This window comes from Gallus gallus, chromosome 20, assembly GCF_016699485.2.
Source record: "Gallus gallus isolate bGalGal1 chromosome 20, bGalGal1.mat.broiler.GRCg7b, whole genome shotgun sequence".
Taxonomy (NCBI): domain Eukaryota; kingdom Metazoa; phylum Chordata; class Aves; order Galliformes; family Phasianidae; genus Gallus; species Gallus gallus.
In genome coordinates this window covers 4092078-4110511 of record NC_052551.1, presented here as the reverse complement: position 1 = coordinate 4110511, position 18434 = coordinate 4092078, and the positions used below count along the sequence as shown (strand labels likewise).

The 18434-nt window shown below is 45.5% G+C and overlaps 1 protein-coding gene across 5 annotated transcripts; it reads right to left on the bottom strand.

Moving 5' to 3' along the window:
• On the bottom strand, positions 1 to 18406 carry ACTR5 (ARP5 actin-related protein 5 homolog). 5 transcript variants are annotated; one of them, XR_005841092.2, is made up of 11 exons: positions 18003 to 18406; positions 17132 to 17361; positions 16113 to 16282; positions 15051 to 15268; positions 14534 to 14716; positions 11883 to 12005; positions 11232 to 11371; positions 9753 to 9885; positions 8392 to 8685; positions 3523 to 5210; positions 1 to 2465 (listed from the first exon to the last, which is right to left on the bottom strand). XR_005841092.2 is itself a non-coding variant. In XM_040650668.2 (10 exons), exons 1-9 carry the CDS (start codon positions 18381 to 18383, stop codon positions 8428 to 8430), a joined length of 1836 nt encoding a protein of 611 aa, XP_040506602.1. In that variant the 5' UTR covers positions 18384 to 18406; the 3' UTR covers positions 1 to 5210; positions 8392 to 8427. The 5 variants fall into 5 exon arrangements, 2 of the variants coding, with proteins under 2 accessions (XP_040506602.1, NP_001008446.2); XR_005841094.2 differs by having other exon boundaries at positions 1 to 3821; positions 4495 to 5210; XR_005841093.2 differs by having other exon boundaries at positions 1 to 3821; positions 4566 to 5210.
• Positions 18407 to 18434: the final 28 nt, after the last annotated feature.

Genomic DNA, 18434 nt, shown 5'->3' with positions numbered 1-18434 from the left:
TTCATTATGGTTCTGCATTTAGCATAAAGCTATAATCAAATTACATATATGTTTTAACAGTTGTGGCAGTGGTATTAAGAAATTATGGCATTAAAGGCACGCGCTTACATTCAAAGTGCTTAAATTATACATCTCAGAAGCAGCTGATGCCACATTTAGAGAATTACAAGCTTTTCATTTTCAAGTAGAAACACGAATCCCAAGGAGCAGAGCGCTTTAAAATGTACACATTTTGCCTTATTTGTGGGAAAGTCTTTAGGATGCCTAAGGAACAAAACTAGATGTATGTTTGTTTTCAGCCTAGATTTAAGCCACGGCACCTTCTCTGAATAGGAAGGAGGACCCCGGCTGCTCGTCCTCTGGCACAGCATGGGAAGAAAAAACAGAGCGGGAGCAACCGAACGCACTGCTCCTGGCAGGACTTCACTCGCTGGGATTCCATGGGCCTGACAGGGGTGTCTGCGCCCGCCCCAGGCTGGAGGAGCGACTTCCTGAGCCAGAAACCTGGAGCCTTTCTGTGCACACTTCAGGAAAAGACTTCCTCCAATTCAGGAGGTGGGGCGGCTCCGACACCCTTCTGGAAAGGAGAAAAATAGAACGAGGGTTGGTGTGCCTGCTGAGATGTGCTTGCAGTGGGCTCTGGGGGTGCAAAATACTGCAGTCAGAGCAGTGGTATTCTGGGATTTTGTTTGTTTGGGTTTGCTCGGTTTTGCTTTTATAATATCCACTTCTTACAGCGTAGAGAGGTTCGGGTACTCTGCCATGCTGGAAAGCACCTGCAAGGCAGAGCTTAGCTTGAAGTGGGCACAACGTAACAGACCCATCCCACAAAGCCCAGGGCCTGAATCAAACCCCTGCCCTGAGCTCCTGTCTCTGACCGTAGGGCTGCGTTTGATACCTGATAAGAGCTCTTCTTCCTGACAGCTGGCTCCTGTGATTGAGTTGTCAACTGCTCATAGAAACAGCGCCGAATTTGCAATTAAAAGCATCTCGAGCTTGTGTAAGGCATACAGCGTCACCAGGGCTTACACGCATTTCAGATTCCAGCACATAAAACAACAGCAGAGGAGGTTGAAGGGTGACACAATATTATAAAGTGCACGTTGAGTTGTGTAAACAAGTGGAGGGTTTTACAGCTTCTGGGAATTGTCTTCTCTGATGCCTGGGGAGCCTGCTGTGCCGTGGAAAAACAAAACTCATTGGGGTTTTCACAACGTACCCCAGAGAACAGCAATCGTGAGTGTGAGCTGTCCCTGACAGGGCTGCCTTGCTGCCCGCAGGCCATCGTGGACTGCACGCCGTGGGCATCTCCCACCTCCAGCAGTGACCCCACGCCCTGAGCACAGCACAGCACAGCACAGCACAGCAGCTCTGCAGCCTCCCGGCTCTCCTTTCCTAGAAAATCACACCAAGAGGCAGACGCCGGGCACAACTCATCACTTCGGGGACAGCCCATGATGGCACGGGGCTCAGCTGTCCTCCCTGGGGTACGGGGAGATCCATCTGAGCTCAGGGGCACCCCCTGCCAGGCCGCAGTGTGCGGTGGGCAGCAGGCTCAGCTCTTCCTGCCCCCCCCCTCCGAGCTGCATATCAAAGCCGCTGTGAACAATGTCGGCCGGGGAGCACAAACAAAGCCAGAGGAGAGGTCACAGCCGTTCCCACAACAAGAAGTCCCAGTCACAAAGGATAAAAGCAAAAGCAGGAGCCCCCGGCCCCGATTCCTTCCATCCCGAGCACCGCGGTGTCCATCGCCGGGAATCAAAGCTTTCCTCTCCCCGTTCCTCCCGCACAGGACACCCGCGGCCGCCCCCCCACGTGCAGCGGGATGAAAGCAGCCACGGCCCTCACAGCCCGCAGGGCTCCACAACAGCCGCTCCCGGAGCAGCACAGCACGGGGCTGATCGCAGCAGCGTCCTCACGGACTGCAGCGCATTCACAGCAGCTCCAGGGCAGAAGCTCACAGCGCAGCGTGGTGCTGCCACTCCAACATCCACCTGCGTGCAGAGCTCTGTGATTTGTATTCCTTAATCCATCCTGTCTGACATGTGGGAAAGGGCAGAGCCCCGCGATGGTGCTGGATCCCATGCAGACAGCTCTGGGCACACCGCATTTCCATGCCTCGCTGCTTACCCCGGCGTCAGCCGGCTGTCATTATCGGCAGCCTCCTCTTCCTGTTGCACACACGCTGCTCCATCTCCTACAGGGATGCAAGTGCTCCAGGACAGTCCTGAAACCGCTCCGGGCAGCTGGCACCACTGCCACTGCTGTGTGTACACACGTGGAGCCTCCCTGCAGCACGGACTGAGCGTTCCCAGGTGGCTGCGGCACAGCAGCCTCAGCAAGGCCACCATCAGCGAGCGCTGTGACAATCACAGTGTGCTGCCGTGGGACACCACCGCCCCAACACCCCCCGGGTCAGCACCAGGACCGGACTGCAGGAAACCGGTCCAACGCAGCTCCATGATCTACAGAGTAAATACATGGCTGAGCCTGGAACAAAACTATTTTCACTTGACGGTGAACATTTTCCACGTAGACAAAGCAAAATAAAGCAATGTAGAGTTTGGGCAGATCGCAGCACCCAGCAGGAAGGCCGAGTGCCAGCAGCAGGAGGTGCCCGGTGCCCTGCCTACACAAACAGATAAGAGCTCAGCCTCCACCCAGGAGCTCTCTCCATCACAGCAATAGCTGCACCGCAGCCCAAGCAGAAAGCAGGGATTGAACAAGGAGCTACAAACTGTTTGCCACTACTAGCAAAAGCAAGGTTTGCCACGCAAGGCTATCTTCTGGAGAGATTTATATCCTAAATGGGACTTTTCATGAGAAATCCACTTAATATTCCTCTAAAATTCCAGGAGGGTGAAATCCCCCACTCCCTCATCTCATTAAGATGAAGGAATGCCAGGTATGTGGCAGGAATCTGGGGTGAGAGGAGGAGTAGGGTATATTTTAACCAAGCTGCAGCACGGAAAATGAAATTATAGTGATCTAAGGGTCGGGGCTGGAAATGCATTTCGCAGCGCTGAGAAACAACACCAGCCAGGAGCATCCTGCTAATGCACGTGTTCAACCCAAGGGACATAAAACTGAGTTTAAAGATGACACAAAAAAGCAGCCCTGCCACATTCAGCCATCAGAGCTGCTTTTCCTAATACTCAACGAGCTATGCAAGAAGCTTACTGACTGCTCAAAGCCAGAGCTGGCAGATGGAATCTACCTGGTAACACCCTCTGTGAACCTAAAAAGCCGTGGTGGAATCCACGTTACTGTGGATACAACCTATAGAACAGCTGGGGACACTGTAAAGGTATTTTGCCTCTGGAGTGCTGACAAGAGATTATAAAGACAGAGAGCACACAGAATTATGTCTGGAGCTGTGCAGGGAGCAGTGCGCGTCGCTGCCAGCCTTCAGGGCACCCGCAGGGCTGCTCCTCACCTGGCAGGTCAGGCTGCAGAACAAGTGTCAGTGAGTCAGGCTCCATTTCCTGCTTTATTAGCATAAATAAAGTTCAGGTATCTCACCTCACATCTTCCGAGCACAAGGAGCTTCACAAGGAGCTTCGATGCTTTCCAAAGGACTCTCTTCTCTGGAATTCAGTGGGTTTGAACGAAGCCACACTATCCTCCATGCATGCTGTGAAGCTCAGCCAGACCCATCAAGAGCAGTGCCCTGAGCTTCCCCTGGGGATGAGCTTCCTCTTGGTTTAACAGCCTGAGCACAGCTCCTGGGGACGCAAGAGCCTGGATGCCTACAAGGAATCTCATTGACAACACGGAAGATGCTTTTCCCACCAGCACATCACTTCCATCCATTTTATTTCCTGGCAGATAAAGAGAGAAAACACTTTGTTCTTCACCTCATTCCTGAAATAAATTAACAGGTAAAGAAATCCTGTCCTGCACAAGATTGGGGATTCTGAGAGCCCAAAAGCTTCTGAGTCACACCATAAACCCAGTTTGTTCCATGTTCTGACAGTGACCAGCAGCAATTGCTGAAAAATAAAAGAACACAAGTACAGAGTGGTTCTTACACTGCTGCATGCCCCATTCAGCTTCAGGCAGCAAGTGGTTACAAGACTCCCACCTGCACCTGGCCCATCCGAGCATGAAGCACACATGGACATACTCCCCGGGGTTTTATCTGACCTCCCTCCTTCCCCACAAACCCCTTTTCAGCCTTCCCACCACCCTTACTGTCTTCTGCAGCTGTTATACAGTGTGAACAGCCTCTATCAGCATGACTCTTGGGTTAATTTTGCTGTTATAGATGCCGAGGCACAGAAGCAAGGTCAAAGCAAACAAGCACAAACTGGCTTGTCAGGAGTAAATAGAGATGAAAATGAAGGCAGGCCTCCTGGCTCTCGATCTAGTACTCTCATTATGGTCTCTACTGCCTTAGGAAATGGAAAGCAAGCCCACTGCTCAAAAAAGGGAAGATCCCTAAGGATGCAGAAGAAACAATGCAATTAAAAAGAAAACAGAAAACATAGAAACCTATGGCACTTTGATGTCCTAAGAGCCAAGGCCGGGCTCAGAAGTGGAGTTAAAGGTGTGCAGCAGCTCACCGTGGGAAGCGGAGCATCTGAAAAGAGAGAGCAAAATGCAGTGTGGAGAATTCTTGGCAAACCACGCCGGCAAGCTGCAGTCTGAACCACTTAAGACCCAGCAGTTTTGTTGATGCTCGTGCTCAAGGACTGGCAGCGGGAGTGAATAATGGCACTCAGAGCAGCTGCTCTGTGCCTGACGTGTTGAACCAGGGTGGAAATCCCACCATCTGACTTGGGGGGATAACGTTAAATCCATTACAGCAGTCTGTCATCCCACACAAGCTTCAGAAGTTCTGCTTTATGCCTGGCTGCGACATGATCATTGCAGGCTGTCTCCGGAGGGATAATCCTAAATTTTAAGTGACAGTTCACGGGCATCTTCTCTTTCTTCTGAACTGCTGTCTTACCCAGCACATTGATTGTTTTGGAGATTAATAATCGGAGCAAAGAGTTCTAACGTGGGTGTCCTAGAGGAGATTTAGCAAAGAACGGTTTGTGTTTGAAGTTGTCATGGCACAGGAAACATAAGAAGCCTTGAAGACCAAAAGCAAGTCCTGCACACAGCCCAAGCAGAAATCTGGGACGTGGGACATGTGACCTGTGTTTAGTCTCCAGGGCTCCTCACTGACGTGGTGTTTCCACTCCGAGCAGATCTTAGGGACCCTGTGAAAGGTGGAACCCAGTTTGAGCTCTCGTTTAGATTAAATAGACCAAGCTCACCAAGCCCGATAAATTGCAACGTGTACTTTTGTATTCTTTGACCTGAATTAGGTGATAACTCAGTCATATAATAAGTCTTTGGGCTGCTTTGAACCTCAAGTACTGAGGACCAGCTATGGACCACCCGACCATCTCAGGTTGGCAACTGCACTTGTCAGCTTGCAGGACACCTGTGAGGATAACACCCTGCTGACCACAAGGCTGCCTACACAGCAGTTCTACACAGCATCTCCACACAGCCCACTGAGCACTTGGTGAAGGTCCTCACGGCAGCATCACCTGCACATTCCTGTCCACAGACCTATCTTTTTTTTCCCCCAATCCAGTAACAATTCCTCCTACAGCTCCCCACACAGCCAGACACCCCATCAGAAAAAGCCAGAAAGGCACTTTACTGGCCGCCTCCTCCTCCTTTAAGTGGTGTAAGCCAATGCATAGGAAGAAGGTTCCAAGCCCCCTCTGGCTTTGATGCAACCTACATTGGTTATATGGAAAACTGACACCAAACTCTTCACATGGGCATGAGAAAACCTTGCCACAGAAGTGTCACCATGGTGGACATACAGGACAACATCAACCAACAGCACTGCCAAAACCAACACTGCTTCCTCCTGCCCTCAGCACCACACACTCATTCAACCTTTGTGCCACCACCACCACCACTCGTGCAGCACTTCAGCAGAAGAAATCAGGGAAGCAAACTTCAGCCAGTAAAGTCAATCCTGTTTTCCAACGTCCACCCCTTTTAACATTGCTACTCCAAGCAATTAAATGACACCAGTACATTCAGTGCAGCTTGTGACTGCAATTGTATTGCCCAAGTTCATTAGATACTCCAGTTATTACAGGGATAAAGTAACAAATTAACAGCTAATATTTAGAAGATTATAAAATCATGCTTCCTTGAAGCAGTCAAAGCAGCTGACTTGGCAACTCTTCACTGCATTAGACAGCTCTACTTTCAATTCATAAGCAGAATGGTTGGAACAGGTTGGCCAAGCATCAACATCGTGAGCATTGTGCCCACCACGATAGCTGGAGATGGGTCAGAAAGGGGTCAAACAGCAATGGGACACCACCCTACCCCAGCTTACCGACACAAACAAAAACCAAAAGAGACGCTTTGGTGGGGCGTAACATTTCTGCATGTCAGCCTAGCATGTTTTTCCACATTCTTTGAACACCTCAAATTGCCTTAATATTCTTGAAAAGTGGCAGGCCTGGAGGCAGCTAGGGATAGCCTCAAATCTGGATTGCTGGTCCTAGCTAGAGGCAGTAAGTTCCCTTTTCCTCCTCCTCCCCCCCAATCAGTTAAGATGAGGCCAAAGGGAGAAACCAGTGCCAGGTGCCTCAGGAACCAGGCAGCACAGCAGGCCCGTACCACTTCCCCCATTACAGTCTCTGAGCAATACATGAATGCATTTAACTTCTGCACACAGCTGTGACCTCGGTGTGATGGACCTCAGTGTTTGACAGCTTCACCTTTTCTTAAAATCATAAGTCTGGTTAAGATTTTTTTCTATCAGACGCGTGTATCACATCCTCTGGCAATAAACTTAACACTTCAGCATCAACACGCATCTCACGCCCTTTAATTTGACGCAGCAAGATAACTTATCTCAGTGCTCTGCAGTTCCCACAGGACTGACTGTAAGCCACCACCTGCTTACCCTCCTGATACCAATTATGGCCCAGATATTTTCCTTATAGTCTTACTTTTTCCAGCCTAACAGTTTAAGGCTCTTGCCAAACTGCTGGTGTCTGCTTAGGTTTCAGTCCAGCATTTAGCACTGATTATTCTACTGGGAAAGCAACAGCAAGTCGTTCAGTGTGAGAACTGAATCTTCAGTTAAATTTCAGCTGGAGTATGCTGTGCAGGACAGGGGCCTGGCTACAAACCTGTTTTTCAGCAACATACAATCACTCTAATACACGCTTATTACTGTACTCGTTAAAGAGTTCCAATCACTGAACCACATACATCAGTGATAAAGCAAAGAGTTTGCTGTATTGATAAGATTTTCAGTGACCACCCTCTTCTCTGATTTAGTCACACTGCCAACAGTTCAGAAGCAATTTAAGTCAAAAGGTAAATCTGACCTTCGGAGGCAGCTAACAACCCTGACTACGCTCATGCTGGCACTCATTCTACTACTGTGAGACCACATCAGGCGTGGCAAAGGATTTCTGCTAGGGGATGATCTGTCCTCTTTCCCACTGCTGTTGTACCATGGCTGACACTAACAGTTTCAGGAGAATGTGCTACCAGGAGGCTTCTAATGATGGAAGCCAATGCACTGTGTATCATGAAATACAGCTACAGATCGGCTGCAACAAGCTCTGTAATATGCAGGTGCTCCCAGCCAGCTTTCAAAGAGCAGCAGAGTCACACCTGTTGAGAACTGCCCTGCTCAGCCCCCACTCCTGCAAAATCACCTACAGACTTCACAGGACTCAGCATTCCTTCTGGTCTGTGCTTTAAGGAGGGCTCTTTCTTTCAGCTGAGCCATACTCTGTGTGATCAGACCTCTACTTTTAATCAAGATGACAGCAGCTGAGAAATTCAGAAAGTGTCTGAAATGCCCCTGATCGTGCAGTGATTTACCAGAAGCACGTAGCAGGATGGACATCAATCACGACATGAGCACAGACGGCCTCAGGAGGCCGAGCAGCCCCTATAGCACAGCTTCACAACAGCTCACTGCAACGAGCAATGGAGACACCTGCTGGACTGAACCGTGCAATACAAGCCCAGCTTCCAGGCTGTGCAATGAGAGCAGTGTACAACCCAATAAGTTTTAATTAAAAAAAAAATAGCCACAAACTTTTTCAAAAAACCCTGAGTCTTATTATACAAGCTCATAAGACAGCATTTTCCTCTGGAATGCACTTTTCCTGTGTTCCTCCTTGTTGATTCACATTTCTGTGCTATGCAGAAGCAGTACTATTCATTACAATCGCTCCAGCTGATGTTCCAGCATAGCACATCTCTTTCAAGCAACAGGTATCAGGAGGATAAAAGGATACTTTGTGCTCTCAGAGCAGCCAACAAGGCGAGCCCAAGGCCTCTGCTCCATACACAGCTCAGGCTGCAGAGCATTAGCTTTTTTCTTTGTATTGTTACCTCCATGGGAGGGACTGTGACAAAGGTTCATCACTACTACGCCTGCTCACAAGGATTGCCTGTACCAGCTGCCAGTGCCCTGCTGGGTGCTAATGCTTCTGTAGTCCGTGGGGCCTGCTTTGGAAGGCGAATGGGCACATAGACATTTGAGGCACAGTGCTCCTTGAGGTATTCTCCCCCTTTTTCTTCATAGTCTTTTCTGGTAATCCAACCTTCCTCACGGGTCATGTGTTCCACTGCCCAATCCCGAGCCCCATGCCAGGCATCTAAAATGGGACTGGAAGCAAGATGAACCTGGAAGGAAAATACAAGAACAAATGCAGGACAATCCCAACTTGGTTAAGATCTAAACTCAGGAGAGAAAAGCCCTTTTTACCCTGGTTACAATGTAAATCACAATTTCTGAAGTTTGAGCTGGTAATTCAGTGCTTCTGAAAGAAGTATTACGAAAGGATTTGAAGCATGTTTTCACCTTTAGATCAATTCTCCATGAAACCGCTGAGTTTCTACAGCTTCCAGAGCATGTGCACACATCACATTCACAACCAACAGCACTAACAGCTTGAAGCCAATGCTGGAAGAGCTGGTGGTAACGCAAAACAAGTATCAAGTGCTTCACCAACACTTACTACTTGCTTAAAGTAGCAGGGTGGAATACTGCAGGCTAAGAAATCACACTGTGTGGGAAAAGGACTACATGTGCTGTTTCCACATGCTAATTTTTCCTCTGGAGTAGATTCATGCTACTACTTAAATGATTCTTATTACTGTAGCATAAAATGCTTCCTGCTGCAGCTATAAGCTGGCTGAACTAGGCACTCTGTAAGCACTATACATAATACCCATGAAATGACACATCTCTAATAGAACCACAGCACAGAACATTTTAACGGAAAAAAGAAAGCACTTATTTTTTTTAGGTTTGTAAAACACTCTTTTTGCTGCTATTCCAGATAATCTTTACATGTAAGTATATCAAGTAACTTCATTTTCAAGTGAGTGCAGTTTTTCCCAGCAATGATTCCTAACAAAGACTGATTGTTTCACAAAGTAACTGTCCCAGTTTGCAGACATTCGGCCAAACGTGATTTCTTGTGAGTGCACAGCCCTTTGGCAGAAGCAACTTTTCCAATGCAATTCTGCTCTTCTAATGTATTCAGAAAGACCAACTGCATCTTTGTTCCACCCTCGTTCTCTCAGGTCAAGAAAACTGTCATCTGCCTTGTCATAAAACAAACATTCTCCATTCCCATGCTCTGAGGACACCCACTCTGTACTTTTCCCAGCCTGAATTATTAATATTATTATTATTTTTAAACACAGATGAGTGGATGTTCATGAAAACACATCAGTATGTGTACCTGAAAAGATGACTGGAATGGCCTCATTTCAAGGAGTTCCTTCTGGACTCTGGCTTTTAGTCCAGGGTACATTGCATTTCCACCAGTGAGAAAAACATTCTGGACAAGAAGAGCTTGCTGCTCTTTTGAATACCTACAGGGAGGAAAAAAAACACAAATTCTATCTTTTTCAGGAACATTACTTCTCTGAACTGAACAGCTATCAGGGAAAAACACTGACAGTTTGTCTTCAAGATTCACACTTTGAGAAATTTTCTCAGTCTCACTGGCATGAAACCCTGTGTTCATTAGGTTTCTGTAAATTCAGGGGGTGGCAGAAGAAAATCCTCAAAGCACTCTGAACTGTATCCTCATAAATCAACAATTCAGTAGAGCTGGAGTTCTTACTTTCCAGAAAATGTGATCTCATATACTCCTAAAGTTTGATAACTTACAAACATCACTGACTTTGGTCTTGCTGAAAGAGAGATTGTTACCTTATTGTTTTAGGGGATAGATATTTACAAGGGTTCTTTGTTTACCACCACAACAATTTAGATCAGTGGACTTCAAAGCAGGATGTGTACACAACAACGTACTGCTGTGTGGGAAGAAAGTCCTTTTCACAGAATCATAAGGAACTCCTCCAATCTCAGTGATTTTATGATTATCAAGTCCAACCATCAACCTAAAACTGCCAAGTTCACAACTAAACCACGTTCCTAAGCACCATATCCACACATCTCTTAAGTATCTCCAGGGATGGCAACTTCACCAGTTCACACAGTGCCCCAGTGCCTAACCACCCCTCCATGAATGAATTCTTCCCAATATCTGATCTAAGCCTCCCTGGCACAAATGCAAGCCATTTCCTTGTGTCCCATCACTCGCTGCTTGAGAAAAAGAGACCAACAGCCTCCATACCACAGCTTTGTTTCAGCCAGTTATAGAGCAATGCCTGCCTTCAGACTTGTCCAGTTAAATTCAGTTCCCTCAGCCATCTCTGATGTCTTGTTTTCTAGTTCCTTCACCAGCTTTGTTACTCTTCACTGAATGCATTCCTTCAACTCAGTATCTCTATTGCAGTGAGGGGCCCAAAGCTAATTTTTGTAACGTTAATAAAATATTCAATCTTTGTCTCATCCTTTTTCAATTTCTACTTGTGTTTTACAATGTATATGTATGTTAGTTGAGTAGCACATGTATCTGATTTATAAAATAAATACACATATATTGACAGTTTATACTCTAAAACTTCTTTTTAATAAATATGAGTGAATGGCAAAAAGAATTTGAAGACCATTGACTCAGATGACCAGAAACGTAGATGTGGTTTTCAGAACAGAAAGGCATCTCTAACCTTCAATGCTCAATGCCTGCCAAAAAAGAACTACTCAAACATACTTTTCTCAAGGTACTGTTAAATAACCAGTATTGCAAAAGCTGGTATCCAAACAAAGGCTTGTTTGAAGAAAGTGCCCAGTATCTCTGTAAACTCACCTTTCAAGAACATATTGCATCGTTTCTGCTATACCAGTTTGGTCTTCTCCTATAAGGGAGGGCTGGAAGATGATCTCTGGAGCCCTTATTCTTTCAGTGCCAAGAAAAAGTTGGTGGTATTCTGCCAGGTTAAACACGGGCTTTAAAAATAGGAGATTGAAAAATAGGAGATTGAAAAGTAGAAAATTATACTAGAGAACAGAGCAAGCAAAGTTTCTGGAGAATTCTCTACTAAAAAGATCATTGTATTCTCTCAGAGAATGCTGCACGGACCATGCTGCAAAAGGTTCCAAAAAGGATAAGGAAATCTGACCTCTTTTTTCCTCATTTGTTACCACTCAGTCCTAAAGCTCAGTTTCACAAACTGAAAGTTTTGTTCACACTGGAATGTGATATAGGCTATGAGTCACACACAAAAACTTAAGCAGGACTGTTTCCCTAAGAACATGGCACTGCTACAACATGCACAGAGAGCTGACTGGCTATACTCATGCTCACAGTCATCAGTCATGACTGTGAGGACTCCTGTCTTGTGCACAGTTCAGAGGGTTTAAGAATCTTCCACAAACAGACAGCACTGTTTGTATTTGGAATTACAGTCAAACAGCAGGCAGTAACCTCTGACAGAAGTTGTAGGTATTGAAGTCAAACCTGTACTGCAGCAACAGGCTTCTCAGCTTCAGGTTGTTCCTCAGCAAATAAAGGTTCAAACTCATTAATACTTTCGACATCTTCCAGTGACTGTTCACTGCTTAGTGGATCCAAGTCAGGGGTCTGGAAACAGAATGTTCAGATCTGTTAGCCCAGATGTGCCAGGCACACACACGACACCAATTCTGGTGACACATTCAGACAATTTAACCCTGATTCCTGCACATCCAAACTCTCTACTATGCTTGAAAACAAATATGTTACTGAAGACAAAAATCAGAACGATGACAACCCAGAAAACAGGAGTGGAGAAATACACCCAGAATAAAAATCAAGCACTTTCAGACTTTATTATTATTATCTTGAAGCCAGCTCAGAAATTAAAAGCCTTAGTCAACAGGTTGAATGCCAGGACCCTGCTAGCATAATAACATATTAAAGCTTATTAAAATAGCTTTTTTAAATTGGTTGAAGCTTGGTGCTCTCCCAGCACCTCTAACTGTTCTATAATTATCATTTAATTCCCTGCTCTGCTTGTGTGGGAATGGAAAACAAATATTTGCTAGCTAAAAAGCTAGCACAGTTTCTGACAGTTGCCTACTTGTAACTGCTTAGCCTTTGCACATGGGACATAAAAACACCTCCTTGCATTTTACACAGACACGAAGCTGCTCCCAAAGCTCCTTCCTAATGAAAAGCATCACTCCAGATTACAGAACACTATTGTTAAGTAGGAGTAATTATTTAATTATCTTCACTTATTCCTTCATTATAATGAAGTAGATTTCTAATTTTGTCACTAAAGGTCTGGTTTGAGCCTTGTTTTTTTAATGTAAACGTTCGTCATGATATTTAGCAAGCAATTGCAGGATGAGATAAAGCTAGAACATTTAAACCCTCTGAAGCATCTCATTTATCTCATTTAAAAGACAGGCAACTACTCCAAGTTGAAGATATGCTCACTGTTAAAGCAAACTAATGGAAGTTGCCTGACTTTATCTCCAACATTTCTGACTGCTAAAAAACAAAACAAAATCACAACAAAAAACAATAACAGGAAAGCAGAACAGAGCAGAAGAGCTGGCACAGACCCTAGGACAACAATAATTAGCTTTTAGCTCCTTTACACAGCCACAGAGATGGTCTATCTTCACAAATGGATTCACTGGTAACTGTAAGCTTTCTCACAAAGCCCAGACCAAACAAAAAGGCTTGCCAATTCATTCCAACATCTGAGACTACACCTTGTAAACAAGAGGCGTATGTGATCCAAAACAGACGTGTTGGAACTTAGGCACAACCACCTGGCAGAATTACAAGGAGCCCATAGGCATTCAGCTATCTCTTTCTGGAGCGTTCTCTATTTGCCAGAAGACAAGAAGATCCCTTAACACTGTGGTAAAATCCATGATCTAACCCCATTTTGCTCACATGCAGTCATTCTGATTCTTACACAAGCTTCCCTGATAAGGATAGAACCCAGAAGAACCATCTCACTGGCTAGTTTTGGCTGTGTCTCAAGTTCTATATAAAACATGGGAATTGTTATTTCTGACACCACTCTCTGTTCTTCACTCTTCTGTTTTCTTCTCTACCTTTTCCTGAGCAAAGACAGATAAAACTAAAAATGATCTTCTGTGACTTGCAAGGTGATTAAAAGCAGATGTAGGAATAGATTTGGACCATCTCTTAGAAGCAGTTGGTATGCGCTGGGCCTGTGTTAGTCTGGTAAAGCAGACAAGTAACTTTCTCTTCTCAGAGAAAACTCCAACAACCAAGCCTAGCACTTCATCTTTTATAGATGAGTAGAAAGAATAAAGCATGCTGCTGGATTGCACCAAAACCATACCCAAAACAAAAGCAAAGGGCTGGCTGTTTACCATAAAGTTCTCTGCATCTGAAAGTAAAGAACAGAAAGGCAGAAAAATACCATTTTTAAAAGAAGCTTAAGAGCTCTATACCTTTAATGGTAGGTTACAAATATTTAAGTAGAGTTGCCTGACCTACTACTGTAACAACTTGAGATTTAAGTACTTACAATCCAATGTCATCAATTCTCTTAAAAGAAAGAAATTGGCCTGATGCATTAAAGATTATTTCAGGAAAAGTAATGCAAAAGTAAAGACAGGAGTTAGTTCGCAGTACAAACAAGATCAGTATGTTTCCTGTTGCATTTACAACCCTATAAGCAAACCATCCTTAAGCAAGCATGCTGGCTTGCATATGCTGCTAGGAGTAAGTACAAATAGTGGTACTTTCAAATGATCTATTTTTTAGGGCTGTTTTCTTTTTTCCCCAGTTTAAATCTTTGAGGAAGCTTACTGACTTTATATAATTGTGTACTTTAACCAGTGTCAGCAAGCCTAGAGATTAGGCTTAGAATTGTAAGAAATCAAACTGTAAGATATATCCCATAGCACAGTGCAAGAAGGGTTACTGATTTCAGGCATACTCTTAAACAATCCTAACTCTAAATTTCTGTAACTGCATAGGAAAGCTCCAAATGAGAGGAGCAGCTGCCAAATCAGCAAGGAGCACGTTAAATAGAAACCCTAACCCATCACAATACAAGTATTTACAGATAAGGAACATTTTAAGACAAACTTAACTCTCACAGAGATTAGAATTGGATTAACTCGGAGAAAACATACCTCTGGTTTGCTGTCCACAACATCCACTTCAATATTGACTTCTGCCTGTAGGATTTTTTGTTTTGTTTGTTCAATGGCCAGGCTTAACTTGTTGATGTAAGACTGAAGTTCTTCTGCAGAGTCCATGTTCAGCTCCACTAAAGCTTTGTGGAATTGATCCATCTGACCATCTTCCAGAAGTTCCTACAGACAGATCAGAGCTGGCTGTGATGGATGATACATGGTAATCAAACATGCACTAGCTATGTTTGTGTACTTTGCCTCATTATGGAAGACTTTGGATGTGCAGGCTTTGCAGCATTCAAAATGCCTCACAAAAAAAAGCACTATTCAGAACTTGTAGGGATCTCCCGCACCAATTAATTCTTTTTATTCTGCGAGTAACCGTAGAGATCTCATATCAGAAAAAGGCAGAGGATGGTTATAGCTTCTTTACAGTGATGCAGGACCTTTTAGAAAAACACTGAGGGCAGCCTGCACCTCTCCCTAGAGACTTGAAAAAAACTGCCATGATTACCTGCACGTACAGCAGCCTGTCCAGCCTCTCCTGGTCAAGCTGCAGCTTCTCTTCTCTACGACGTGCATTGAGTTCTTGAAGTCTCCGTAACTGCTGCTGCCGCCTCTCCTGCTTTTCCTCTGATGTCAGAGTGCTCCCCAGGAGTTTGTTAGAGAAGGGCAGCTGCATCTTGTGCACGTTGTTCTCATAGTACTCTGGTGACCGCCACTTCTGTAGTTCTGAATATTTGAGAAGTAAAAGAACTATTTGGTCAGGTTGAACAGGATGATTCACATACTGCACATGCTCCAAGCTAAGTTCAGACTTAGGAGAAAGCAGGCAACGATCCAGCCCAGGATTCTGCCCACTTCTTGGTAGTCACTCCCTTATTCAGCTGCCTCCTCGGAGAACTGCCTTCAAGTCACACTCGGTGCAAATGGTTCTTAGCACTCTCTTCTCCAGAATGGAGCAAACAAAACACTGAGAAGTGGGAAGCATGCAGCCTCTTCTCTCTTCCCAATTTAAGGGAGAGCTCCCACATGCTTAAAACCACTGCGGGCTCTTTTGTACGTGATAAATTGAAGAAAACACTTCTCCATGGCCACTACTTGACAATTATCATGGAAATTTTAAAACTTCATTAATTCACAGAAATGTCACGAGAACTCTCCTCAGCAACTTAGGAAACCTTAAAACAGATATGCAAAAACACCCACAGAGCAGAAATGTGGTCAGAAATGATCCTAACCAGCTGAGCTTTCTGTTGGAAGTACAAAGTAAAACTACTAATAAAATAAATTCATTCTGACATATTTTGCTCTGTGGAAATACATCACTCACAAACAAATCTGAACTAACAAGGAAAAGACTTCTAAAACTCAGTCTTGTTTCATTAACTCCTACAGAACACAAACTTAATAAGCTTTTCCCACGTAATGGATTACAAAACTCTCATAAGAAAAATAAAACAGCAGTGGAGCGTTTGTACCTGAATCAAGGTATAGCCAGAACAAGGGATAGAGGTACAGAACTAAGTTTTGGTGAGCACCATTGATCAATACAAAAAATTACAGCTGGTTCTACCTTCTGTATAGTCCTCCGCGATGTAGCTATGCTCATGAAGTATTTCCTCCATGCGACTGAGAGTGATGGCAGCAAAGTGCCCAGGGTACTTCAGCTGGAGGAGGCGCTGCAGGTACACAGCTGCCTGACACCCTCCAAGATTGATACGTTTGCAGTTTTTAGCATCCAACCTGAAAGTCCAAGAGAAACAACTGAAACTGAAGAGACCTTCACCGTAAAAGAGACCTCCTGTTCTATTCAGCAGTATTCATTTTAACATGGTCAAGTGGAGAGAGAAATATTTATAGGTAAATATTTTAAGAACCTGGAAGTCTTAACACACCTATTGCTTTTCTCAGGCAGCAATCCTAAGCACTGCACTATTGCTTGCAGTTGCATTCTGAAAGGCTCTGTTTTAAAAAGCAAACAAACTAACAAACAAGAAAGCAAATGATTTTAGCTGTGGCAACAAAAAGATATTATTCTATTTTAAGGAGGGAAGCTATGATTCTGGGCAGCTAAAAGTAGCCCCTCCGACGTAGGTATGATTCCCAGCTGGCCAGGTGTGAGCCTTGACAATTTGAAGCCTTTGCAAGATGTCATAAAGCCTCTTCCTGCAGTAAGGATTACAAGAAACAAAGCAAAACAAAACCAAACCTGAGCAACAGGGACAAATAATCAGAATGACAAAAGTCTTAAGGACTGTAGAAATCTCACAGAGTGCTTTTTTTTTTGTCTCAGCTAATTTAAAACCTAATACACTTTTTTTTTGCTGCCAGATAGTACTTCAGAAGTAGATGAGGATACCCATCCTAAGTATGAAACTAAAAATACAATATACACCAAGACAGCACTGATTCTTCAATTCAAACTTCAACTAAATTTCACTAAACCTGGAGCCAGTATTTCCTCTTCAGTATAAATTAGGACCAAGTAAGAATTTGTACTGCAGGAGCTTGTAAGGCTGAATGCCAGAGGAATGGGTACTTTTACCACTGACAAGAAGAACTTACTGGTTATTGGGGACATGAAGAACTCACCTCCCTTCTAGGACTGGCAAAATATGCGTACACTGATAGCCTGAAGATATCACCAACCCACTGCAAGGCCAGTTCTGCCTCCTGTTGTGGTAAAAGCTGTACAAACTATCCACCCCATAAGACACTTTAGGAACTTGATAGCATTCGAAGAGGAGCTCTGACATCATTTGCCTTGAATACAAAGGATTGCACACCGCTTCCGTCAAAACTATTGGATGATCAACACAACCCTGTGAGAAACAAGAGAAAAGGAGGAAAAACAAGATAGGATGAACAGAAGACCCAGAGATACCATTTCTTCTTTTAAAGATCAGCTTCAATGCTTCCCAAACAGCAATGAGCACACACTTCATGCGCAGGCTACTGAACTCTTACATTACACCCAGTGCTCAAGGGGTTAGCACCTGCCTATAGGTGGCTTTCCCATATTAATTCAACCAAGGAATAAACTCTGAAATGTGGGGAAGGATGGATTTTAAAGGTATACCCAAGAAGTGGAACACTGGAGGTTCCATGCCAACCCATGAAAGAACCTTCCCATGAGGGCAGCAAGGCCATGGGACAGCAGCCCGGGAGCCTGCTTTCCACAGGGGTTGGACTCGATCTCCAGAGGCCCTCCCAACCCCCACAGTTAAAGACCTAATTAACCAAAACCTATACAACGTGGTGGCAAAACATGACTGAAAACTGGAGGTTTAGTTCAGCCTTGGGTAAAGCTTTCACATTACGTGGCTACAGCAAGCCACGGGGGCACACAAAACGTTAGTCAAGGGAAAGAGATCACATTTCTAGTTAAGGAAACCACATAAAATTAGCAACGCTTAATCTCTGTTTCAGGAGGTGATCCTGGATGGCTGGGCTTGGCTGGTACCTGCGAGGCGACCCCCAGGCGCTGGAAGACGTGGTCGAAGAGCAGCTCCTGCAGCTCTAGCTGCACGGGCACGTTGCGGTCGAAGGGCGAGCGGAGCAACCAGCGCAGCGGCTCGGGGCTGCCCAGGTCGTTGCCCACCTGCGTCTCGGCGCCGGCCCCACCGCGCGCCCCGCGGCTGCGCGCCGCCAGCGAGCGGAACCGCAGCAGGGGCTCGGCGGGGACCGAGGGGTCGGCGGCGGCCCAGCCCGCCCGCGTCTGGAACGAGCCGTTGTCGATCACCAGCGGCACCGGCTGCGGGCTGCGCACGGCCGCGCTCGGCGCCAGCACCGGGTCCGGGGCCCAGCGCGCGTCACGGAAGGCAAACACCCGCCCCGCCGCCATCTTGGACGCTCCACACCGCCTCCGGGCGGCAACGCGGGCCGCACTCGGGTT